Source organism: Polypterus senegalus, chromosome 4, assembly GCF_016835505.1.
Source record: "Polypterus senegalus isolate Bchr_013 chromosome 4, ASM1683550v1, whole genome shotgun sequence".
Taxonomy (NCBI): Eukaryota; Metazoa; Chordata; class Cladistia; order Polypteriformes; family Polypteridae; genus Polypterus; species Polypterus senegalus.
The window spans coordinates 37,889,082-37,917,035 of record NC_053157.1 but is presented as its reverse complement, the minus strand read 5'-3'; the positions used below and the strand labels follow the sequence as shown (position 1 = coordinate 37,917,035).

The 27,954-nt window shown below is 40.0% G+C and overlaps 1 protein-coding gene across 2 annotated transcripts in view; it reads right to left on the bottom strand.

The window, feature by feature from the left end:
• The window catches only part of LOC120528562 (gastrin-releasing peptide), a 36,802-nt gene extending 14,186 nt beyond the window's left edge, over positions 1 to 22,616 (bottom strand). For both annotated transcript variants that reach the window (XM_039752743.1, XM_039752744.1), the window contains exon 1: positions 22,371 to 22,616. In XM_039752743.1, the coding sequence (XP_039608677.1) occupies positions 22,371 to 22,527 (157 nt within the window). In that variant the 5' untranslated portion in view covers positions 22,528 to 22,616. The remainder of the gene's footprint in view (positions 1 to 22,370) is intronic.
• Positions 22,617 to 27,954: the final 5,338 nt, after the last annotated feature.

The following is a 27,954-nucleotide window of genomic DNA, read 5'->3' as shown; positions in this document are numbered from 1 at the left end:
CACGAAGTAACAAAAAGGGGGGCGCAAAGATGTGGAAAAAACATCTGTTGAAACCAGAACAAATTAACTTAAACTACATTCTGATACTAGAACAATAAATATAGCGTTAGATAAATGTCAATAAAAGTTAAGTAGGTATAATAAAATATGCATCTACATTTATTTATAGAGGGGGCGCGATTAAAACTGTTATGAAAACTCGGGTCGCAAATACTTAAAGGTTGAGAAACGCTGGTTTAGGTAGGTGAGCAGTAGTGATCAGTCCGCTTTCAGGTTTTTGGGTCTAATTTGTTACAACAGGAGATCCGTCTTTCGAACATTAGAACAATCTAGATGAGAACAGGCCCTTGAGCCCAACAAAGCTTGCCAGTCCTATCCACTTGATTCTTCAAAAATTACATCAAGTCAAGTTTTGAAGGACCCTTATTTGAAGTCTTATTGACATTACTTGTTAGCCTAAAGAGAAACTTCCTAATGTTTGCGCAAAATTTACCCTTAAGAAGTTTCCAACTGTGTCCCCATATTCTTGATGAACTCATTTTAAAGTGACAGTCTTGATCCACTAATCCCGAACCATACTCAATTTTAAACATGTCAAGCGCATCTCCTCTAATTCTCCATTTGCTTAAACTAAAAAGGCTCAGCTCATTTAATATTTCCTCATAACTCCTGCCCTGTAGCCCTGAAATCAGCCTACTCTCTTATCTCTGGACTTTTTCCAGTGCTGCTATGTCCTTTTTGGAGCCTGGAGACAGAAACTGTACAGAATACTCTAGATGAGGCCTACTAACACCTTCATTATAGTAAGGAAAGCATAGAAATGACTTTACTGTTTGAGGCAACTGAAAGAGAAAACTTGCCCTAGAAGCTGCTTTTCAAATTCTACAGCTGAGCTGCAGAAAGCCTGCTAAGCTACTGTGTCACAGCTTGGTATGGCAGTTGTACCAAAGCTGAACAGGGAGATCTTCAGTTGGGTGTTAAAAGAGCAGAGAAGATCATAGGAACACAGCTTCCATCAGCTGATGACATTTATAGATCGCGCAGCTTGAAGAGGGCATTTAACATTATTAAAGATCCATTTCACCCCAGTAACCGTCTGTTTGATCTTCTGCCATCTCACAGACACTACAGAACTATTCACGCCTGCACAAGCATGTTCAGAAACAGTTTTTACCCAAGGTTCATCCTTCTATTGAATTCTAAATCTAAGTAAAGTGATAATTTAATAATTAATGAATTTCCATTTTTTTGGTCACAAAGTTGAAATACTTGAAATGCAATAACAATACATATGGGATATGTGTGCAATATTTGACCACAAATTACACACTGTGTAATTTATTATACAGTATACTGTGATTGTATGTTATTTTCCTTTTTTTAAGTATTTATTATATATTTGGCATGGACTTAAGTAGTTGCTGACGTGATTTCGTTATGAAAAAACACAATGACAATAAACTTTAATTTGATTTGATTTGAAACTTAAACAACAACTAGCAGCACCACGTTACAGTGTTCAACAATGCTACCTCGTAGGTCCAGTATCCTGGGTTCAGAGTCTATGCATTTTCATATTCTTTGTGCCTGACTGTTTCTCCCGTATCCCCTATTATTTGAACATTAGGTAAACTGCAAACGTTGTGTTGTCCCTGAATGAGGCCTGTTATGGAATGGTGCCCTTACCAGGATTGATTCCTTCCTTCACCCTGATGACTCTAGAACAGGCTCCAGCTCCCCAAAACACTGAATGGGATTCAGAGAATGTTATGTTATAAATAGTTGTACTGCAGCTTTGTACTTGTCATATGCCTTTGTATGGTGTAGATTAAAGAAAAGCTCACTGCATCCATCTTCTTAATCTCCATATTATAACCTAATGTTTCAGAGGCCAGAAACTATCCTAGCAATATTAGGCAAACGTCATGCTGCACCCTGGGGTGGGGGGACCAGTTCATGACAGGGCACATTCACATAAACAGCCACACTTTGATTGTTTGTATTCATTAAGCAAATTAACTCACACATCTTTGGAATGTTTGATGACGGCAGAGTGCCCTCCAGAAGAACCAATATAGTGGACACTCCACAAAAACAGTGAACAGGACTGAATTCTAATCTAGTCTTCCAAAGACGTCCATATTAGATTGATTAGTGACTCTCAATTGGTATTTTCCTGTCTATGAGTGTGTCCTGTGACGAATAAGCTCTCAGCCAGGGGTTGGATTCTCCCTGGTTAATGTGACCACAACCTGGTTTAAACATTGATAGGTGGATGTTGAATTATTTAGAGTTCAGTCTTCAGACAAATGTATCTGTTGTACTTTAGAACTGCCCTGGCACCTTCTACTGCAATTGACATAATAGTGGAAAAAGACAAATAGTAACATTATTATTTATAAAGCAAATTGCAGGATTAGAGCAGCAGACAAAAAAGATACAAATGTACATATAACAAGAACTATTATGATCTTAATAATGCTAACAAGGTACACATACACTCACCTAAAGGATTATTAGGAACACCTGTTCAATTTCTCATTAATGCAATTATCTAATCAACCAATCACATGGCAGTTGCTTCAATGCATTTAGGGGTGTGGTCCTGGTCAAGACAATCTCCTGAACTCCAAACTGAATGTCAGAATGGGAAAGAAAGGTGATTTAAGCAATTTTGGGCGTGGCATGGTTGTTGGTGCCAGATGGGCCGGTCTGAGTATTTCGCAATCTGCTCAGTTACTGGGATTTTCACGCACAACCATTTCTAGGGTTTACAAAGAATGGTGTGAAAAGGGAAAAACATCCAGTATGCGGCAGTCCTGTGGTCGAAAATGCCTTGTTGATGCTAGAGGTCAGAGGAGAATGGGCCGACTGATTCAAGCTGATAGAAGAGCAACTTTGACTGAAATAACCATTCGTTACAACCGAGGTATGCAGCAAAGCATTTGTGAAGCCACAACACGCCGCACAACCTTGAGGTGGATGGGCTACAACAGCAGAAGACCCCACCGGTACCACTCATCTCCACTACAAATAGGAAAAGAGGCTACAATTCGCACGAGCTCACCAAAATTGGACAGTTGAAGACTGGAAAAATGTTGCCTGGTCTGATGAGTCTCGATTTCTGTTGAGACATTCAAATGGTAGAGTCAGAATTTGGCGTAAACAGAATGAGAACATGGATCCATCATGCCTTGTTACCACTGTGCAGGCAGGTGGTGGTGGTGTAATGGTGTGGGGGATGTTTTCTTGGCACACTTTAGACCCCTTAGTGCCAATTGGGCATCGTTTAAATACCATGGGCTACCTGAGCATTGTTTCTGACCATGTCCATCCCTTCATGACCACCATGTACCCATCCTCTGATGGCTACTTCCAGCAGGATAATGCACCATGTCACAAAGCTCGAATCATTTCAAATTGGTTTCTTGAACATGACAATGAGTTCGCTGTACTAAAATGGCCCCCACAGTCACCAGATCTCAACCCAATAGAGCATCTTTGGGATGTGGTGGAACGGGAGCTTCGTGCCCTGGATGTGCATCCCACAAATCTCCATCAACTGCAAGATGCTATCCTATCAATATGGGCCAACATTTCTAAAGAATGCTTTCACCACCTTGTTGAATCAATGCCACGTAGAATTAAGGCACTTCTGAAGGCGAAAGGGGGTCAAACACCGTATTAGTATGGTGTTCCTAATAATCCTTTAGGTGAGTGTATAACTATAATTATAAGTAAATTAATGAAGTGTAGGTATTTGCTAAGTGTAAAGTGATTAGACTTGCATTTACTGTACTTATTGTATAAGTTACAATTTTATGTACAGGATGTCGGTCTTTAGCACATATATGGCACATGGCATCATTGTCTGTCAGTACCATTCAGCACACGGGGAACAAGCTGAGGGGTGACATATTATAGAGCCGGGTGGCTGAGGGTACAAACTAACCTCACTTAACACTCCATAGAGCAGTGAAGTTGTCTCAGTCTGTTTCTAAATGTGGTCCTTAGCCAAGAACTTGTACAAGGGGTGAGAGTCTTTGTCCAAAATAGTAGGCAGCTTCTCGAGTGACCTTTGTTCTATTACCTTCTCCAGAGAGTCCAGCCTGACATTTTTTTAAAATCAGTTTGTTTAGTCTGTTGGTACCAGATGCACTAATGCCATTTACCTGGCACACTACCACACAGGCCACTACAGACTGTTAGAAAACAAGTAAGAGAAGCCTGAATATACTAAATGACTACAATCTCCCCAACAAATAGGTGGCTCTGACCCTTGTTGTGTAAAGCTTCAGTGTTGGTACTCTAGTCAAGCCTGTTGTTCACATTCACTCCATGGTATTTACAGTATATGCTCTCAAAACCCACACCTCTTCAACATCAATAAGAACCAAGGGAAGAATGGGCTTCACTCTCTTGAACTCTAAAATGGTCTCTTTTATCTTACTGATGTTGAGCTGCAGGGGATCCCATTTGCACCATTCAACTAAGTCCTTCACTAGTGCCCTGTATTCATCTTCCTGACCATATCAGGTACATCCAACTATGGCTGTGTGTCATTGACCAGAGCCTGTTCCCCAGATGTTTGGGCTGCAGTGGCGTAGTAACCATGTGGAGTGGGTTGGAAATCCCATGGCCCCCTAAGCACCTTCCTTTGTTATTTCCCAAACAATTTATCAATCCACGAAGCAAATCCATTAGACCAATGACAGCTCCTGTTACAAGTTCTAACGTCAGCTGTCATATGGTTTGAAACTGTGTGTATTCATATCACCAGTCACAATCCTGCCTTTGAAATGACAGAGGGTATCCAGGCAGCAGTGGAAGTGACTGGGCAGTGAGCCGAACAGCAACACACTGTTCATTGGCGTGGTGGCCTTCAGACCTAAAGGACCCTATCATCAGACCTCCACAAACTCAACCACAAAAAATATTTAATGTTTGCCAGATTTTTTTAGGCATTTTTAAGCTAAACAAAACAGTGAAAAATTGGTGTGTCACATCACGTGATGTTGCAGGCAACAGACAGGCGAACGAGAGAAAATCTGCATAGAGAGATCCAGTATGAGATCCATCATGATAAAAAATAGAAAATAAAGTGCTGTTCAAAGCAAACAACTGGAACAACAGGCCATTGCCATTCTACCAAAGATAACATCTGTGCCTGTCCTTTGGGTCACTTGTTTCTATGCACAGAACACCGGCAATGACAAATGCGCCTAAACCAACAGGTCTGATCTTTTTATTTCTCGACTCTCTTCCTTGTCATCAGGTGCTGGTAAATTTGCACACATCCTGCACTGAAATAATGTGAAGCAGAGCAGCAACCAGCATCTTTTAGTTTGCATCTGTCTGACAAAATTGTTTTTCTTCATTTTGCGTATGCAGGCCACACTACGGATAGACGCATTTGGATCAGTTGCAAAATTTATTTGAGCAGTCCAAAAAAAAAAAACAGATATGAGGTAAAATCAGGGTAGATATCATGTTTCTGAAATAATGTCTTTACACCAATGTCATCCTCTTATCATGCAAAAATATAAAAATTTGACATACAGTAACTTATTTTCAAGACACTCTATACCTACATTTTTATTAAACTTTTGTTTCTTGAATTCCTTATATTTCCTTTCCTTAATATTCCCTGCTACCATGTTTCCCCAGGTAGGAGTGGCTCAATTCAGCAGTTAAATGACAGCATGATAGGAGGTAGAGTTAACATGGAATCACAATAAAGAGCAAAAGAATAATCTATCCTTAGTTTCTAAAAGTTACATAAAAGAGAAAAAGATACGCCATGTTTCTAACATAATATTAATTGCCCGTATTATTTGAGTTTACTTAAACAAAAAAGATAGTTGAGCCAATCGGTGGCCAGACTGTAAGGTGACTGAGAGGTGACCTCCTTATTCTGAATAAAAGAAACACAAAATAACTCAATGAGAGTTCATAGGCAGAATTACTTTCCCTTCATATTTTAAGGGTTTAATAAAATTTAAAACCATCCAAATTAAATATACACATTTTTAATTGAATTTCTTTAGGAAGACATGTAATTAAAGTACTCAGAATTATCTAACGATAATTAATGAAACTTACCAAAAAAGTAACAAAAAAACCCCGAAACCGTTGCATTTCATACGCAAGTGCTTAAATGTATCTTTAAAAAAAGGAAATAAGAAATAAATGGATAAGAACAAAAAGATGATGGATAGCAATAAATAAAATAATTTGTGTGAAACTGAATTTGCAGCAAAGCTTACAGAATTTGTAAAACAAATGGTGTTTTGTCTCAAGCTAAATTTTTGAAGTAGGTGTTCCAAGGCACATAAATGCCCAAAAAGTTGTAAAGGCACTTACAGTGCCCACTACTATACAGCCAAACCCTGGCTGGAGGAAATATCGGCAAATGCAGTAACTTTATAAAAATAAAAAGATTTTATTTTCACAAAAGATGCTGTGTGGTACAGTGAAGTTCCAAAGTGTACAATGGTAAAATGTTCTTCACTCTGGACATTTGAATTTTTTTTTTGACAAATTTATCAAATGTTGCACTAAGGTCTAAAAGAATGAATGGATTGATCTGATCAGAGTTTGCTACCATAAGCAAATCATTATTACACAAAGAGCTGTTGGATTCTGGAACGAGCTACCAAGACATGTACAGTAGTTGAAGCAGAAACCTTGACAACCTTTAACAAGTGTCCAAATGAGATATTGGGACAGCTTAGCTCTTAGCTACCCAACTGAGATCGATGGGCTGAATGGTCTTCTCTCATTTGTCAAATTTCTTGTGGTCTCATGATATCTTATTATTAAGCTTTCATGTTTCTTTGCTCCTCTACTTTCTTTTCTTTCATGAAAAAATTTGTTCTTTGACCTTGCTTTCTCTGTTTAGATTAGATAAACTTTATTGTTTAATTTATGCTTTTGTGTTTATATGCATAACAGTATATTCTCCTATGTTTCTTGTATTTTGTAGATCCCAAAAGGCAGCACCACCCTGGCGTCACCACTCCTGAGCCTCCCTCTGGCTTTGTAGGTCAGAGCTGACAGAGCTCAGTTGTGGTGCATTGAAGGTCTTTGGAGCTCTTGTAAGTATGTAAGGATTGACTTTAAAATACTGCTTATGGTTTACAAAGCCTTAAATAATCTCGCTCCATCTTATATATCTGAGTGTCTGACACCTTATATTCCAAATCGTAACCTTAGATTCTCACAATGAGTGTCTGCTTAGAATTCCAAGAGCTAAACTTAAAAGAGTGGTGAGGTGGCCTTCTGCTGTTATGTACCTACTCAAAGCACCATGATGTCCCTACATTGATGGATTAAAGGCCAGAAGTCCACGTGACCATCATCATCGAGTTCTTCCATGAGAACCCTCAATCCAAAGAGGACTATTTCATTTATGTTAGGTAGAATGCCCAGAGGGGGCTGGGCGGTCTCATGGCCTGGAACCCCTAAAGATTTTATTTCTTCTCCAGCCATCTGGAGTTTTTATTTTTTTCTGTCCTCCCTGGCCATCGGACCTTACATTTATTCTATGTTAATTAGTGTTTCCTTATTTGAATTCTTACTTTGTCTTTTTTCCTTTTCTTCATCATGTAAAGCAGTTTGAGCTACATTATTTGTATGAAAATGTGCTATATAAATAAATGTTGTTTTTTTATTTGATTTTTTGGTTTTTGATCTTTTACTCTGTTTTTGGATTACTCTGTTTATTGGGTCTTGTCTGCTGTGGATTGCACTGAGGTACCTCAGTTTGCTCTTTTATGCATTTTTGATGTATTTTCTTGGATAAATAAATATTCCTCATTTATAAGGATTATTTGGCAGATTGGTCTCTGCAAGTCATTTCCTTTACGTTGCAAGGTATCTTAATATTTTCTAAGAGCTACACCTTTCAGATTTGCATAGGGCAAAACAGGCCGTCTTAGTTGTGGTTAGGCCTTTTGGGGTGAGGCCTATTCTAGGCAGGCATAGGCAGCCTGGCCTGGTTTGTGGAGCCTTTAGAAGGCCTCACACCCTGTCTGTCTGTGTTAATGACTCCAGTTCATGTCAGGAGGAGCTAGATGTTGGTTAATGTGCAATCACATTCGTAGTTATTATCACAGCTGTTGTTGCATGTGTTGCTTAGGTGTCTCCTCACAATATCTTGTGTATCATGGCGGCCAAAAAGATTGAGAAATAGTTGGAAAAGCCCAAGAAAGAATGTGATAAAACGTACATGAAATCCTTATTGAACAGAATATAATGAAGCAATAAAATCTTTGAGTTTGTATTGATGACTGGTGTTATTAGTACACAGATTGTCAATTTTCAGGTACTGTACTTTGGTGTTAATTAAACAAAAGCAGATGGGTGTTTTTGGGGATAGGCAAATATTTTCCATTTAAATAAATAATCATTTTGTGCTTGCATTATGAAAAGTTGCATTACAAAGAATTTTAGGACCAGATTGGCTTTGCAATACAAGAAAACCTGTATTACATAACTGAGCTGCATCCATCCTGTTAATCATCCTGTAAGTATGGCCTGACTTGAAGGGCAAAAACGCCTTCACAGCCTAATCTGACAACAGTGGGCTTTAGTGGTCCAACTCAGGACACACACTCTCTGACTTTCCACACATCAAGAAATTTTCTTTTACCAAATAAACTGACATTACATATATCATTTTTAGAAATACAAAAACACCACACCAACCGCTTCAGAAGACATGATTCAAGCGTATTGTCCATATTTTTTCTTTAGCATGCCTTACATTTAACATCGTGATAAAAATAATAATTTCAGAAGACATATCTGAGAAATCAAAAGCAAAGATTGCAATATGCTTTTCATCAATGAAAGTGCATAGAGAAAAGCGTTACATGAGCTACAATTGCAGCCTCAAAGATGTGTTTTCTTCATTTTCCTTCTTTTTCTTTAGAACTCTGCTGTGCGCAAATCAGGACAAAATTATTGGCTTCAATTCCCGAGCACTAGCACAAACAAATTTTCAGGCAAGAAATTTTATCTATACCCCGCTGTCCAGCCTGGTGAGCAGCAATCAGACTTAAGTGCCGCTTTATGAGCCAAAGGAGGAGGTAATACCACTCGCCGTCCACTCCTCACAACGTGTAAAATGAGTCTGAGGGATGCACTGACATGAAGTGCTTAAAGTGTAGAAACGTCTCAAATGAGTGGGCAGAAATAAATTGCCCTCAGTTTATTTATGAAATGTCTGCGTGTTTTTCAGGGAGCCCACTTCAATATGCAAGTTCTTCTAAGTTAAAATTTACACAGCTTTTTCAGGAGCTGCCACTGCCGAGCCATTCTTTAAAAGTTAGTGCTAACTTCTGTAAAATATAAAACTGAATGGTAAATCAGTCTCTTCATCCGTCTGATTTTGATTCTTTAGCTTCACAGTTTGCTTTTTAGTAAGTTCTAATTATCCTTAAGTTTCACACTGCCACCCAGTTGTGCTTGAAAGAGCTAAACTCCGTAGAGGATTCAATTCAGTTTATTTTTGTATAGCACTCTTCACTGAGTGCAGGTGCAAAGGAGCAATTACCTAATGGTTCTCCTTACTTCATATTCCATGCAGAAAATCACCCAGAAGTGATTTTTGATGTGAATACTACAATTCTTCCTAGCTACTTAAACCATTAGTCAGGGAGTGTGGTCCTGTCAGCTAAAGAGGTGGGCTGTAAAACACTAAATTGCCTATTTTATCCCATATTTTATAACTCTCAGCACATCACCTAACCTGCATGATACCAGTTGTAGACATTTGGAATCTATTGTACTATGCATTGTTCTGTAAGTAGCTATGGTTAATAGTTCATTCATCCATTACTTTCATAGGATCAAGAAACAAAATGGGAACTAATTCTGAATTAGGTGCCATTGCTGAACACACTTCCACACACAGTTTACCTCTATAAATGAAACTAACATGCATATCCTTGTGGAAGGAAAAACCTAAGTACTCTGAGAAAATTCCATGCAGGTAGGGGCAGAACATGCATACTCCACATAGACAGAGAATGGGCTACAGTTTGAAACACATTGTCTCCATATCTGTGTGGGTTCTTCTCTGGTAACTCCAGTTTTCCTCCCAAATCACAAGAATGTATGTGTCATGCTGAAGAGCAAGTCTTAAATGACTCTTAAATGTGATCTATGGTCCACTGGTGCCCTGTTCAGAGATGGTTCCTACCTTGCTAACATGTAGACTTAAGTTATATTTCTGTAGAATACTACAGTGGGATAAATTAGAAATCACCAAACTCAGTCGGCAGCACTGCGATCATTACTATCTAAGGAGCTCTATCTGAGGTCGGAAAGTGGCAAAATCAAGAGCGAGGATAAAAGTAAGGTGGAATGGTTTCAGGTCAGGTCTGCCTCCATATAATGACAAATATTGAATCGCAGATTCAAGTAATGTGACATTTTGGGGTACTCAGGAGAAACAACTTAATCTTCTTATTTCAGACACTATTTAAATGCCTGACAGGTTTCTTCTGAAGCAGATACATTACATCATCATTAATGTTTATCAACTTGGCAACAAGAATGATTAAGTCAGTTACCAATGATGAATGCTGGTGGTACTTTGGAAGGAACAAATTTCTGTCTTCATGTTCTATTATGCATCTACTCTGTTTTAATAATTCTTTGGGGACTAATCTATCTATCTATCTATCTATCTATCTATCTATCTATCTATCTATCTATCTATCTGTCTATTGTAGCGTGCAGCCAGGGATCTTGCATTACCTCCTCCAGGATGCTAGATGGCAACCCCCCCTGGTTTGCATCTGTGCCTCGGACTATAACAGGGCTTCATGGGAGTTGGTGGAGTGTGGTGCAGCCCTATTGTGATCCACAGGTGTCACCAGGGGGTGCTGCAGCAGGAGCTGCTGAGCCCTTTTGGGCAGTTCTTCCGCCACACCTGGAAGTGCTGCCGGAAACAAGTAATCAAGCACCTGGAGCACTTCCGAGTGCATTATAAAAGGAGCCAGTAGCCACTGCTTGGGGAGCCAGAGTTGGGAGGAGGAGCGATGAAGCTTGACCCGAGGAGTGAAGGAGGAGAAGGAAAAGAGTGAAGAAAAAGACTTGTGATATTGTGCTGTGCTTGTGCTGGGACTGTATTATACTTGTGGGGAACGGGGAAGGCGTTCCCCACAAGGAAAAAAGAAAATAATAATCAGAGTGTACCTTGAAGTTGTGTTCCACGCTAGTCTGTGTCGGGTGTAGCTGGTGGTGCCAGCCTGGTGGGCCACACTATCTATCTATCTATCTATCTATCTATCTATCTATCTATCTATCTATCTATCTATCTATCTATTATATAGTGCCTTTTCTATCTATCTATCTATCTATCTATCTATCTATCTATCTATCTATCTATCTGTCTGTCTGTCTGTCTGTCTGTCTGTCACTCACTTTTTGGCCCATGTAAATGCTATGTTAAAACCTTCTGTTCACTAATTTATGTTATTTGACATTGTTGGAAAATATTAACTTTATGAATATTACTAATTAAATATATCAGAGATCAAAGCTGAAGTAGATTTTGCTAAGTACAGAATTACATTCACATTTTTTTCTCTAAAATTCTGTAAAGGACTTTATTAAGGACTCATTAATAAGTAGATTCTTCTATATTTTTGGAAACTTAAATAAAGAGCACAAGAGAGGGTTATAGCCGGTTGGTTTCCTTCACAGTCTTGAAGATGTCAAATCAGAAGACATCTTGTGACTTTTACCTGACTCGACCCACAGGCACATCCTTTAAATAAAAAAAGTGCACATTCCCACCAAACTTCAACAACTACTCTACAGCTTTCAGCTTTTGTTTTTAATCTAAAAAGTTTGTTATAATAAAATATTTTTAGAAGCATTCAACAAACTAAAATTTTATGAGCAAAATGGACCATATCATGTACTTTTTAAAACATATACTTTTTTGTCATTGCAATTGTGACTACAAGGGGGCATCTCGGGCCTGCAAACCCTCAACACAACTGCACAAACATTAGTTATAGGGAGGTTCAAATAACCTTTAATTTATAACAGTCCCTTTACAGGCCTTCAGCAAAACACAATTATTTCCTTTTGTTTTCCCATCCTTCTATTCTGTCCAGGCAAGAGTTGTTCCTTTCTAACCGAGAAAAAGGAGGCCAAAGACAGTGCCATGAGCTGCAAAAGTTATGGATACCATCTGTTAGGAGGCAGAGGAGTGTGTTCTTATCATATTTCTGCAGGCTGGAGAAATCATAAATGCTGCCCATTATGTCCAAACACTAAAGAAGCCTCATCATGCATTGTGTGATAAACCACCTAGAAAGAAGTTCATCCTGCAGTATGACAACGCTTGGCCCAACTCTGCTTATTTCTTGGTAGAAATGGAGAGAATGGGATAGGAAGTTTGTCCCTTCTCTCCAAACATTCTCGATCTACCGCTCGCCATTTGCCAACTTTTTGAAATCATAAAGGACCAGATGCAAGGCCAGCACTATGAGAGCAGAGACAATCCAAAAATTTTATGTCAGTGTCTTCAGGCAGCTGGACTAGAGTACTCTGAAAGGAAATCTTTAAACTACCAGAACGATGGGAAAAATGTTTCCAAAGAAATGGAGATTTTGCAAAGAAAATAAATCAACATGTGTACATTAAAACATCATATTTGTTTTTTTAAGTATCAAAAGTTCAAATTTTTTAAAAATTGCCTCTCATTAATTTCAGTATTACCCTTAACACTGAACGGGGTTTATTTCAGAGTGTTGGTAGGGAAAGAATCCAGTGGTTTTCAGGTATGATTGATGTTTGACTACTAATACTTGCTGATCGTGTTGTGGGAGAGCAGTGATGTGTTGTGTATTGTTCATACTTGCAAGTAAGAATTTCATTTATAAATGTTACAGTTCATCATTTTAAACAATTTGTTTGAAGATTTCTTGGCATACAATTTAAATTCAAATCAGTGATCTTCTTGTTTTCAGTCAAATACACTGTATAAATTGCATGCCAAACTAATGATAAAAATCTTCAGTCATTTAGCTTTGCAAAAAAATCCCAAATTACACTTCTGTATATTTTGCTAGTACGTAAAATGTATTTCTCATGTATGAGGCATTGCTTTGTAACACTCCAGAATATTACAACAGCCTTTATTGAGCAAGGCCCTTCACCTGCAATTGCTCCGTCCTGGGTATGATGTTAATCTGCATCCAGCCCTGCATGCAGGTCCTCCAACCTGCGGGGAAAACTCTGGGGGTTGGTGGAAGAATTGGCACTCCGGCCACCATGAAAAACCTCACACTGGTTCCATTCCATCTGAACTAGTGTGGTGCTGAGGTGTCACCCGTTGCATGGCTGCACTCGGGTCCCAATCTGGAATCCTGAGTTGGTTTGTCTTGTGTTGGGTGCGGCAATGTACTGTATCAGCGCGTGCTCCTAACCTCTTTATTGAGGTAGATTCACTGTGATGGCTTCAGTGCAGTGTCAATTTTAGTGAAGAACTATTTTCAGTTCAACATTTCTGCAGTAATTGAAGTTTAGCTCTCAGAAGTAGCATTGGTTATTCCAAAATTGAACTTTCTTGATTGATCTATGAAGGGTTCAGACAGCCTCCATCTTTGGGTGCCTTCATTGCCTTGATCTAAATTGAATGTTATGCCATATGATGTGGTGAGGAGTTAAGCACCTTTTTATTGGCTAACTAGAAAGATTACAATATGCAAGCTTTCGTGGGAACTCAGACCCCTTCTTTTCTCACTACATCCATAATGGCTAACACACCACAACACCCTACCTAGTACTACAGCCATATGATGTGGATATTCTTTATTAGAATTCATTAGAACAATCTAGACGAGAACAGGCCATTCAGCCCAACAAAGCTCGCCAGTCCTATCCACTTGTTTCCTCCAAGAAAACATCAAGTCGATGTTCTTCAAGTCACAAGCGTTGAAAATCCTACACATGACAGTGTATTGTGATGTATATAATCTGTTATGTATTTGGCAGAAAACAATGGTGGTTATGACAAGGTTGAAGTCATTGAATCTGCTCAGGAAAAAACAAAGTTATCCCTTGGCACACATTCTTTGTTAACATTGTCCTTACATACTACAAAGTATATTCTACAGTCAACCCCAAGCTTTTGTGTGGACATTCCATAGCAAAATCAACTTATTCTGTTTGGGGACAGCAGATAGTGAATTAGAATTATAATTGCTCATTTATTTTGTTGTTTGCAGCTTAGTGTTGGCTCATAAGTGCTAAAGATTGTGGGCTGAAAATTCTAATGCAGTTTTTGATGGAAATTAGTAGTATTATTATTATGGTGTGTGTATCTATCTTTATACATAATACGCTGTTCGTTTGTCGGTCCAGGATTTTAAATCACCTGTAGCTCGCAAACAGTTTGACCCATTGACCTGAAATTTGGTACACATATACTACATGACGTCTACTGTCTGCTTTCGGGGTGATGATTGACCTCCAAGGTTATTTCTCTTTTTATTTTTATTTTATTGTAGAATCAATTCTCGGCAGCGGCCAACAGGACAGCCATGCAGCACATGCTTACGGGCGCCATTCTCATCCCTACCACCTTCACTTCCCCTACCTCTTCATATCTTAAATCCTTCTTGAGGCAGATTGAAGACTCAAGGGCCAGCTTAAGTGAAAAAATAATGAAAACGCAGTAAGTAATTGCAACACAAACACTGACTTAATCAGTTTTAACGCGAAAAGATGCCGACGAAAGAAGGGAAGAAGCGGGCCACTAGGGTGGAGAAAAGAAGAGCTGCTCAGGAAGCAGCAAGCACATCAACCTCTGAGCAAACGAATGCTAAACGTACAGAGAAAGAGTATGGAAATTATGCATGCTCAAGACATTGTGCAGTGTGCTGTCACTGGTATTTATACAGATAGTCACTCATGAGGTCCTATGCTCCTTTCTGGCCTTTAAGGTCTGCTGATGAATGGCATTTAGTGTTGGCACCTCTGTGTGGCATCAAATCTCAATCCAGACTCCGAGCTGTCTGAATGAGCTGACCTCATCCATTTGAAATTCGGACTCCTTCCACGTGTTTAAAAAGTGTTTGAAGACTCTCCTGTGTGGCGAATTTCTATCTAACTGATATTAGGTTTTGCAGTCTAGGAATCATAACAAGGTTGTGTTTTATTCCAAACTCTTCACTTGTGCTGATCAATTTTGTAACCTTGTCCTGTAACACTTGCCCCCCAGATTGATGTTTACTTTGACCCCTTTTGTATGTCACTTTGCAAAAAAGGATCTGCTAAGCATCCATCTATCCATCCATTATCCAACCAGCTATATCCTAACTACAGGGTCATGGGGGTCTGCTGGAGCCAATCCCAGCCAACACAGGGCGCAAGGCAGGAAATAAACCCTGGGCAGGGCACCAGCCCACCGCAGGATACAAACACACACACACACCAAGCATACACTAGGGAAAATTTAGATTCACCAATACACCTAATCTGCACGTCTTTGGACTGTGGGAGGAAACCGGAGTACCCGGAGGAAACCCACGCAGACATGCAAGTGAACCCGGGTCTCCTAACTGCAAGGCAGCAGCGCTACCCACTGCACCACTGTGCTGCCCATCTGCTAAGAAAATAAATGTAAATAAATGTGGTCCTCAGCAGCACTAAATTTAAGTGTTTTTGTCAAGAAACCTTTGGCCTGTTAATTACAAATTCTGACAATCTTACAGAAGCAGCTTTTAACACCTTTGACACTAAATACTTGTGTTTGTAACCATGGATGGAATCATTGAGGTTTTGAATGAAAATCTCACAAACACACCTCAGTCATGCAGATTCCACACAGAGGGCATCCCTGATTTGGAAAGGCAACAGGTATTAAGACACAGAGCGTTTCTATGAAGCAGGCCACCCCTGTAATATATCTGAAGCATAAGATTGCCAACTACCTACAACACCAAATGCAGTCATATGGAAACACTGGAAGAAATAATATGAACGGAATATGTATTAAAACGAATGTGACCAAATATGTCATCTTTTGACATACATAGAGTGCCACAGGCAATAATCCCCTGGGATTTCCATGCTTAATAGTCTCTAAAATGTTCTCAAAATGGTGCAAAAAACATCCAGTGAGTGGCAGTTCTGTGCACAAAAATGCTTTGTTGATGCGAGAGGTTGGAGGAGAATGGCCAGATTGGTTCAGGCTGACAGAAGGGCCTACGGTAACTCAGATAAATTGTCTGTACAACTGTGTTTAATCTTGCACTTTCCAACCCTAAGCTTTCCTGTCTCATGTCTTTCCGTAATATTAAGAATATTAACTTAGACTCTCTTTCCTCTAGTATTGATTCCCTTATGGACATTGATAATTTATCCACTCCTGAAGAACTGGTCTCACACTACAACACTGGTATTCTTAAGTCTGTCGCTCCATTAAAAACTAGATCTGTTTCTTTCTCTATTTCTGCTCCCTGGTTCACGCCTGAACTTCTGCTTTTGAAAGCCAAAGGCCAGCAACTTGAAGGGTTATATAAAAAAACTGGACACTTTGTTCACAAAGAGATGTACAAAAATCATATACTTTATTACAAGGATTGTATTGCCCAAACTAAATCTAACTATTATACTCTCATTATTTCTTCCAATGAAGGAAACACCAAGTCACTGTTTTCACTACTTAACAATATCACACAACCCCTGGATTCTTTACCTTCTCACCTTTACTCAACTGAATTTTGCAATTCCCTTATGTCCTTTTTTAATGAGAAAATCCAGAAGGATCACCCGTGTCTCTTTACGGATTCCTCCAGTACTTCATTTGAATTTCACCCACCCACTCACTCATTGTCCTCTTTTCAGCTTCCTACTTTCTCAGAAATCTCAGATCTTGTCTGTAAGTCTAAGCCATCCACCTGTCAACTGGACCCCCTCCCTACAGTTCTAATTAAAGCCTGACTCCCCTCTCTGGTCCCCCTTATCTCTGCTATAATCCATTCTTCTTTCACGACTGGTACTGTTCCTTCATCTTTTAAAACTGCTGCAATAATCCCAATACTGAAAAAACCTGGTGCCAATCTGACTAATTTCAGTCATTTTTGTCCTATTTCTAATCTACCCTTTATTTCCAAAATTCTTGAAAAAATAGTGGCTATTCAACTTCATTCTCATTTATCTCAAAATAATCTGTATGAACAGTTCCAGTCTGTTTTTTTGCCTCTTCCACAGTACAGAAATGACACTTATAAAAATTACTAATGACCTCCTTATGGCAGCTGATTCTGGTCTAATCACTATTCTCATCCTTCTTGATCTGAGTGCAGCCTTTGACACTATTTGTCACACTACTCTTCTCAATAGATTATCTTCGATTGGCATTACCCACACTCCACTAGATTGGTTCAGATCCTAGCTCTCAGGCCGCACTCAGTTTGTTCAGCTTAAAACTTTCACATCCCAACCCACCGCTGTTACTTCAGGTGGGCCCCAGGGCTCTGTCCTGGGGCCCCCCCTTTTCATTATTTACCTCCTTCCCCTTGGCAATATCTTTCGTAAATATAACATTAGCTTCCACTGTTATGCTGATGACACCCACCACTATCTCACTAGCAAACCTACTGCTTCCTTTCCACCCTCCTCACTTACTGATTGCATAGCAGAAATCAAATCCTGGTTTTCTTCAAATTTTCTTAAATTAAATAGTGACAAAACTGAGGTTCTCCTAATTGGTACAAAATCAACATTATCCAAAACTGATAATTTTTGATTTGTTACTGATAATTCCTCTGTCTCCCCATCCCCACAGGCTAAGAGTCTGGGTGTCATCCTTGACATTACTTTATCCTTTCAGTCCCACATCAATAACATCTCCCGGTCTGCGTATTTCCACCAATGTAATATTAATCGTATTCGCCCCTTCCTCACTCCCCACACCACTGCTATCCTTCTTCATAGTCATGTCACTTCTCATCTGGATTATTGCAATTTCCTTTTCTTTGGTCTTTCTCACAGATCTCTTTATAAGCTTCAACTGGTCCAGAATTCAACTGCCCACATCATTACTAGAACCCCCTCTATTCACCATATGACTCCCGTTTTGCAGCAGCCTCACTGGCTTCCAGTTCAGTTCCGAATTCAATTCAAAATTCTCCTACTAACTTTTAAGGCTATCCACATCCTTATCCCTCCATATCTGTCTGACCTCCTCCATGTTGCCACTCCCTCCCGTACCCTTAGATCCTCCATCCACTTGACTGTCCCCTTCGTCTGTCTTACCAGCATCCAGTTGCTCTGCTCCCCAACTTTAGAACTCACTACCACCTGAGCTTAGAAATATTGAATCATTTTCACTTTTCAAATCTAAACTTAAAACTCATTTGTTTAAGACTGCTTTATCTCTTTGATTACAATTGCTTTGTCTGATTTTAACTTTTGTATTTTACTTTTGTTTATAATCTTTTTTGTCTATTGTTCGGTGTCCTTGAGTGTTTAGAAAGGCGCCTACAAATAAATAAAATGTATTATTATTAAAAGAATCTCAGAATGCACAACTCATTGAACCTTGAGGTGGGTGGACTACAACAGCAGAAGACCATTTCAGATTCCAGTCCTGTCAGCCAAGAACAGAAGGCTGAGGCTGCAGTGAGCACAGGCTCACCAAAACTGGGCAGTTGAAGGCTGGAAAAAAGTAGCCTGTTCTGAAGAAACTTGATTTCTGCTGAGACACACAGATGGTAGGGAAGAATTTGGCTTTAACAGCATGAATCCATGCACCCAACCTGCCGTGTGTTATCAGTCCAGGCTGCTGGTGGTCGTTGTAATTGTGGTACAATGGTGTGGGGATTGTTTTGTATGCACACTTTGGGCCAGTTAATAAAAATCAATCATCGCTTAAAGGCCACAGCCCAGTTAGGAATTGCTGCTGACCACGTGCATCCCTCAATGGCTACAATTCACACAACGCGGATTTCCACTCAGTATTCTGTTGTTCTGCAGTGCCGGCTGATGCTGTCGTATGTTTTGCAAGTATAAATAAATAAACAAAGTTTTTATGTTACACTGCGTTTGAACTGCAATTGGTATTGACTTCGCACTTTCTCACCGCGTCTTCGAAGGGCTTCAGTCCGATGTCCGTCTCCATGTTAGAAGACCGATTCGCAATTAGACTTACCGGAACTGAATATAGGCTGCGCGTGTACTCATGTTCTGCGAGGAACTGCTTTTCAGTGCTGCCAAAATGTGATTAAGGCGCCCTGCGGATATGGATTTGAATAAATGTATTCATAACTTGAATGGGAGGATGGGACGGAGAATAATAATGTTAGATGTTTAACATTAACCTGAAAAAAATGGTCACATCTTGTAATCGACAGGGTAAGAGGCAATGCAGTTCCTGGCATCGGAAAAATTTGAAAAGGAATGGCAAAGACACATTGCAGGTTTAATGATGAGTTTAATTTGAAAGCATAGCATAACCAATGTGTCTGTGTTCTCACACTTGCTGCCAGTTTCCTAAATAACTTCAAACGTTTTCTGCCGTCCTGGATCAAACAATTACATAACGGTACGGCGGCCCCTATCGACAATATTTGGAACTTCAACTACATAAACGACTGTTCGCAGTTCGCCACTATACAGGTAGTTCGCTACGGTTTAAGGAAACGTCTGCACAGAGGCTAAGAACTACAAAACCTTTGCTACATGTAAACAGTTTGTAGACAGTAACGCACCCCCGTCTCTTCATAAAATTATGGATCAGAATAATTTACTGTTTTCAAACTGTGGCATCTTGTATGTAGGAAATTATAAACATAAATTCAAGCTCAGAGGAAATTACAAAAGTTGTAAAACTGCTGCAAAACAATAATTTATTCTACAAATATGATTGCAGTCTCTCGTTACATTTAGCTCTCAATGCTTGTTCGTTTCAACAAAAGTTGCAAAGTACAGGAATGAAAAGAAGCAATCAAGTTACAAATTTCAAATCACACCCGCGTTCTAGATTGAAATTTTAAAGCTGGATATGTGTGTCTCATTGTCTCATACTGTATGTAAGCTGGTGCCCCGTGAGGATACACAAACCACGTATTTGTTAACGTAAAAATGTCGCTCCAGGACACGTTTGCTGGCGACTGGACACAATGCGGGCGGCACTGGACGCAAAGGAGGTTGCGGCTTCTCAGAGTCCACAAACGCACACCTGCGGGGGCAAACTGGAACCACCCATTCACCCAACACTCATGTCTTATGGGGGGGTGGAATGGGGTGGGGGTTGCTGGGGGTGTGTGAAAGGACGCCCAACAATATTAGGTGGGAATTGATCAAGGAATGCCAGGTACAAATGAAAGCATTGCTAACCTATAATTTAGTTTAATTCAACCAAAACAAAGCAACATTATAACATAAAATGCAACTACAATGTAATATTGTACGCGCTTTTTACTGCATTTTTCCACTTTAATGGAAAAAATATTAATTCGTTTTAACCCACTTCAGAAAAATATAGTTTCACGAGAGTCGGAACCTCCCCGAACAGCATTGGGTTCAAGGCAGGAACCAACTCTGGCCGTGGAGCAGTTTCACAGGGCAGTCGAATAATCGGAGAAAATCCTAATGTCCGAACCATTTTAATGTCACTAATATACCTAACCCGCAGGACGTCGTGAGGACAGTGCGAACTCCATTACAAGAGAAACTGGTTTGTGTACATGTGTGTTTATGCTAGGTGGCTGACCATTTCTAAGCTGTATTTTTCTTATTAAACGTACTAAATGTAATATTTTCTGTTGTTTGCACGCGCGCGCATACTTTCAACTGCAAGTCATAGTGTGTGTATATATATATATACATATATATATATATATATATGAATGAATGGGAGCGAAGGTCTGTGATACGCTTTGCATATTTGTAGCTATCTGTAGATATTTGTGGATCTGTACCTAATATATATATATATATATATATATATATATATATATATATATATCCATCCATTTTCTAACCCGCTGAATCCAAATACAGGGTCACGGGGGTCTGCTGGAGCCAATCCCAGCCAACACAGGGCACAAGGCAGGAACCAATCCTGGGCAGGGTGCCAACCCACCGCAGATATATATATATATATATATATATATATATATAAAGATAGATAGATAGATATAGTTCGTGCCCAGTGTTGTTCCTGACTTGCTCCCGCTGATTCTGCTTTGATAGGCTCCAGCTGCCCCGCGTCCCTTCTCCACTCTATTAAAAATAACGGTTCTTTAATACCATTTTACTGTGTTTATTCCTTGCAATACATTTGCTTGACAAAGAACTGATTCATTTTATGAGGGGGTCTTTGCATGTGAAATTGGTTCTTTAGGCTTTGAAAAGGTTCCTATATGTGGACAAAACAGAATTCATTAATGTTAAAGTAGGCTACTTGGAAAGGAGCTTGACCAATGACGAAAACCTGAACTTCTCTTATGTCATTGTGTTCTGCAAAGAGTCCTTTTAAAGTTATTAACCCATTATTTTACAATTCTCACAACTTTGTATCTCAGTATGGCAATTTATGCAACGTGTTAGGGATCTGAATAGATAAAGGTTCTTTTTGGAACCTTCAAGTGAATGATAGTGGTTCCCATGTGGCACTGCTGCGCCACTATGGCACCTTTATTTTTAAGAGTGCAGACAAGCGCTTACGGAAATAGACGGATAGGTGGATGGATATTTTTGAGAGTTTAGAAAGAATACAATTAGACAGATAATGTGTGTGTGTGTGTAATGTCGAATGTGAAGCGTGTACTTTAAGACTGGCATATGATTTCATTAAAAGAACTTAAAGTTGCCTTCTATATAGGACTATAAAACACATGTGGTTATCACTTTGTCTCCACATTTCAAGCATATTTTAAGATTTACTGTTAGTGAGCTCTTAATTTTGTTCAAACATAAAACATAAACCAATATCTAACACAATGCGACATATTTGCGACTTAGGTAACTGTCCTGTTTGACTTAAAAGAAGTTCATTTTGGCTTTGTGCGTGACCGTAAAACACCTGTAGTATCTCTATGTTCTCAACAGATTATACAATTTATCCTTTCTTGAGCTCTTCTTTTTATTAGAAAAAAAAAACAAAATCCGCTACAATACGATACATTTGTAATATACTTCTCAAGTTTGTGAAGATGTTCACTCATTTTTGTCCTGTCTAACTTACTCTTTGTTTTTTTTTTTTGTTTTTTGTTTGTTTTTTTGCACGATTAAAAAAGACACCTGAGTTTTAAGAAACCCGCACCTGCGCTTTCCGACGGCTGTCTTTGTGCAGTCATAAAAGAACGCGAATGTCAAGCACTACGACTTACCCACAGCCCAGTGGCTTCCCCTGGGGTACATCTTGGACAGCGGCGCTCCGTTTTGGACAGGAACTGCGGATCCCAGGTGTAGCCAGGAAATAACTACCGCTATGTAGAGCAGAAATAGCACCGAGCGGTATTTCCAAAAGAGCAAGCCGGCACCCATCGCGGCTGGAGTGAGTGTGTGTGTGTGAGAGAGAAAGAGAGAGTGAAAGAGTGAGAGAGCGAGAGAGCCGGAGAGATGCGCGCTGAGGAGTTCGCTCGCTCAAGGTGAGTCGCCAGCGCTACCTGCCTTGTATTTATGGAGAGACGCGGCACGACCAGTGACGAGTTTGCTACAACCTGTGAAGTAACGTTGACGCTTCCTGTCATTAACGAACGCTCAGTGTGTGAATAAAATATTACTTAAAGTATTATAACTGTTGGAAACAAAATGAACAAACAAACAAAGCGCTTCAAGAATAAATAAACCGATATGAAAAGTCAAATTACTGCTATTTGATGTACCCTTAAAGGAGGTGACGGATGTTGTCTCGAATCTACACCTTTAATTAGCTTCTTTCTGTTGGAAAGGAACAAATGCCAGTATAAGCTGCATTCTTCATAGAATTTCACGGGTTTCACAAATATGTAAGTGAAGACCATATTCACTTATTTGTCCTCTTTTGTCACTAACAGACACAATTGCTTTCTAGTTACTTATGTCACGGATCTTTTTATGTGGTGTTGGGCTAAACCTGGTAGTTTCAAATTCTTTTCCGACAAGTCTGCTTTAACTATAACTTGTAGTTTCTTTGATTTACAATTTTGCGAATTATGTTGTATAAAATAAAAAGTTATATTTGAATTATAGGGTCGATTAGAGCTGGAACCCTTCTTGGAACAACACATACACGCCTTTTTAACACGATGATTAAGATTTTCTGGAACCCTTTTGGTTTTATCTTATAGATTTTGTTCTGCTGATTAGAAAAGTTTCTTTAAATTTTCCTATCACATACAATTTACTCTCAAACGCCTGTTTCTGTGATTTACTTTCATATTACAAACAACATCTGTGATGATCTAAAAGAAATGACATTGCTACTGGAAATGCAGCTCAACTGTATTTGCTCAACTTAAGTGCTGTTGTTTCTTGAGTGAATGGATCTGTCGTGCTAAAAAGACTCATAACATGAAAAGAACTGGCGGCTCCATAACCCTGTGGTTCAGAAAAGTGCACGTGACTTAAACCACTTGCCCATCACAGATATTTTTCCTTTCCATAGAAAACTTTGACTGATAAATTTCATGAAAGCAATGAACAAGGAAAGTGAAGGATTTTGATATTTGAGACAGATGTTTTTATGAATAACCGATGGCAAGTTTATGGAAGGCATTTGTGTTGGTCCACATATTAGACATGTCATCAGTGACTAACGGTTCAAAGACCTGCTGGTCGGGTAGGAGGAAATCGCACAGAAGTCTTTCAAGGATATTGATGACAATTTTATTAGCAACTGCAGAGCACCTAAGATATATCCAGCTGGTTGACAACATGCCTGAAGCATACAAAGCTACGAAGTGCAACATGTCACTAAAAAACGAATTTTCTGCATTTCTGCCTGGACTTCTTCCCTGCTGATCTTGGTGCAATCAGTGACGAGCATGGAGAAAGGTTTTAAAAGAAGACTGCAATGATGTAAAAGTGGTAGAAGGGAAAGTGAAATTTTTTGGTGCTGACCAACTGAAACAAGAATGATCAGATGCTAAATGCAAAACATTTCTAGCTCAGTTGAGGTAATGCAATGTGTCAGCATCATTAATCAGTTAAACACACTAAATTCAACAAAAGGTACTTTCATGTTTTCCCAAATTCCTACATGTACAGTCAATCAGAATATACGCTCACTGATTAAATGATTAGAAATAGCTGTACACCTGCTTACTCGTGAAATTATCTAATGAGCCAATCATGTGGCGGCAGTACAATGCATAAAACCATGATGATGCAAGTCATGAGCATCAGTTAATGTTCACATCAAATACCAGAACTGGGAACAAATGTGATCTCAGTGATTTCAACTGTGACATGATTGTTGGTGCCAGATGGGCTGGTTAGAGTGTTTCTGTAACTGCTCATCTCCTGGGATTTTCATGCACAACAGTCTCTAGACTTTACGCAGAACGGTGTGTGGAGCCGACCCGGACACAGACAGGCGGACATGTTGTTTTTTTACCACAACACGTTTTATTTACAATATTTATAATAAGTAATGGTCACTAAGACCCAGTGCAAAAGTGCGCAAACCCCAACACTCACAGTCCTGGCCACAAATGCCTTCTTCTCGGGCCGCCTCCACTCTCCTCTCTTGCCTCGTCCTTCTTCCACCCGACTCCAGCCCTGAATGAAGGGAGACGGCCCCTTTTATACTCTCCCCGGATGAGCTCCAGGTGGTTCCCGGCATTCCCCTCTTGGCCATGCCTCAGCGTGGCGGAAGTGTCAACTGTCCTCCCGGCAGCTCTCCGGGTATCCTTCTAATTCTTCCCCCCAGCACTTCCTGGTGTGGCGGAAGTGCTGAGGCAACAGGTCCCCAAGGCATTGGGGCGCCTCCTGCAGGGTGGGGCTTCCATGCCTTCAACCCGTGGCCCCCAAGGCAACCAGGAAGGCGTCCCCCACGTGATCCAGGATGGGCGCAGACCCACATCCGGTCCCTCAGAGCGTCCCGGCCGGGTCGTTGCCCCTGGCATCCCTGACAAGTGTGATAAACAAAAAAACATTCAGAGACCAAAGGAGAATGGCCAGAGTGGTTCGTGAGACAGGAACTCAGATAAATGCTCAGTACAATGTGGTGAGAAGAAAGGCATCTCAGAATACACAATATATCAAACCTTAAGGCAGATGGGCTACCACTTCAGAAGACCACATCGTGTTCCACTCCTGTCAACCAAAAACAGACTTCCCAAAACTGGAAAGTTGAATATAGGAGTAATGTAGCCTGATCTGATGAATCTCAATTTATGTTGAGGCACACAGAATGTAGGGTCAGATTGTGGTGCATGCTCAAATTTGCCTTATGTCAACAGTGGTGGCATAATGGTGTGGGGAATGTTTTCTTGGCACACTTTAGACCCGTTAATACCAATCAATCATCTCTTAAATGCCATGGTCCATTTCAGTATTGTTGCTAAACATGTGCGTCCCTCCATGGCCACAATTTTATCCATCTTCTAATGTCTACTTCCAGCATGATCATGCACCATGTTACAAAGCAAAAGTCATCTCAAACTGGTTTCATGAACATGACAATGAGTTCAGTGTTCTTCAGTGGCCTTCCCAGTCACCGGATCTGAATCCAGCAGAACACCTTTGGGATGAGGTTAATTGGAAAGTTCACAGCATGAATGTGCAGCTGACAAATCTGCAGAAATTGCACGATGCAGTCATGCCAACATGGTCATTAATCTCAAAAGAATGTTTCCAACGTCTTGTGGAATCTATCCAATGTAGAAATGAGGTTGTTTTGGGAGCAAGAGGAGTCCCTACCCAGTATTCTTGGAGTGTTTCTAATAATTTGCGCAGTGAATGTTTTTGTGTTCAGCGTTAAGCTGTCTATCATAATCACTAAATATTTTTCAGGAAGCAACAAATGTGAAAAAAAATTGTTATCTACAGCACACTCACCACAGGCCAATTTACAACCAGAAATGGACATAAACTGTAAATAAAATGGGTGAATAAATGGACTGCATGGTTGAGTGAAAGATGAATAAATTACCTGAATATCAAGAGTATAAAATTGCCATGCGTCACTTAGACTTGAGTTCCTGAGCAGGAAGAAGGTGAAAGGAGATAAATGAGTAGATGGGTATGAACAGATTTCCTGGGCATCAAGTATTAAACTGAAATGCCACAAAAAATCTAGGGAACAGGTGAAATATTAATGACGATTTTTTGGATTTGATATTCTTTATTAATTCCAGAGAGGAAGTTGTCTTTTTGCAAAATTTGTCAGTAGCAGAATCCTAATGATGAAAGCAACAGAAATGGGAAAGAAAATCAAAGAAGTCAAGCATCTGACTTCCTTTTTTGAAAATAAAGTTAGGGTCAATTAGAGTTCAAACAATTTCAAGCTTCAAATTATTATTTATATATTTTTTTGCTTATTAACATTTGTGTGAATTTACCAAAATATTTTGTAAGTGTGGGAGCAGATAGACTGGCATCCCAACTGGAATTGAGTAAATTCTCCTAACCAGCTGGGAGGCTGTAATGGTAGGACAACAAGAAGGGAGATGCAACCCAGCCGGGAGGATCAATTTCTGTCTCAGTCAGGAGGAACTAATGATGGATGAATGAGGGATGAAGGGATTTTATGATCAGTTTGTCCCCCAGTGCAAGAGGTGGCAGTGCTCTTCAAATTGGGGCCCAGTTTGGATGCCCACAGGATTGCCTGGGACTTGTAGTGTGGAAGAACAACCCTGTTGGGGTTTCTGGGTACTGCAGGGTGGGCGCTGTGAAGACTGGATATCCCTTGTGGTGGACAGCTGGGGCTCATGCCCAGTCGGGCATGGAGTATGGAAGGACTGGGAGAGGAGCAGTACCTCCCCTGGAACACGAGAAAGCAGCCACCCTGGTGGGTATTGGGGCCACGGGAACAGAGCTTGAAAGCTCAACCTTGTGGGAACCCATGGTTACTGCCAGGAGGCACCTGGATGGCTCAGAAGCCATGGTATGTAGCACTTCCGCCACACCAGGAAGTGCTGCAGGAAGGTCATCAGGGAGCACCTGGAGCACATCTGGGGGCCACCTCACTCCATTCAGGGAGCCGGAGTCAGGTGGAAGAGGACGGAGATCGAGTAGAGAGGAGTAGAGGTGGCAGAAGACTTAAGAGAATAGAAAGGACTGAGCCTTGTAAGTTGTTTATGGAGAATTGTGCTGTGTGAACTGTAAAATAAAAGCGTGTGCTTTGATCAGAGTGCCTCTTGTGTCTGTCTGTGCCAGGTTAAGTGCTGGTATAGTGCCATCTACTGTCACACCCTATTCTAGTGAACTTCCATATGACCCAGAAGTGTTTCCTTTAGGCAATGTCATAGCAGCAGAAGTACTCCTGGGTCCAGGATAACAGAGGGCATTTGAGCTCCCTCAGGGTGAGAATTGGGAGGTCGTAAATGAGGCTAACGGATGTGATAGTGGAAGGAGACAGAGGTGCTTGTTCTTTTAATTATATTGTGTTGGACTGCATTTTACTGTGCTAAGGTACGATTAAAAAATAGACAATATTTATTTCACCCTTGAAATTGCATTATGTGTGAGTTTTGTCTGCTGGTTAGAGCTCTGCAGCACGCCCTACAATGCGCAATATACAAGATGCAATAACATTACTGTTTCTGAAAACTTTGGACTTTTTAAAAGCTCAAAGCTCCAGCTTTTGAATAAGTATGCTAAATGTTTTGAACTTCTGAGCAGCAGTTTGATTGTCTTCAGTATCAATTTTAAAAACTCTTAACTTAAGAAACCTGAAGCTGGACAGTTGGAATTGACCAAAAATCTAATCAGCTCTTGAGACTAACAAGTGAAATCAGTCCTCAAATTTCACAAGAACTGGTCCAT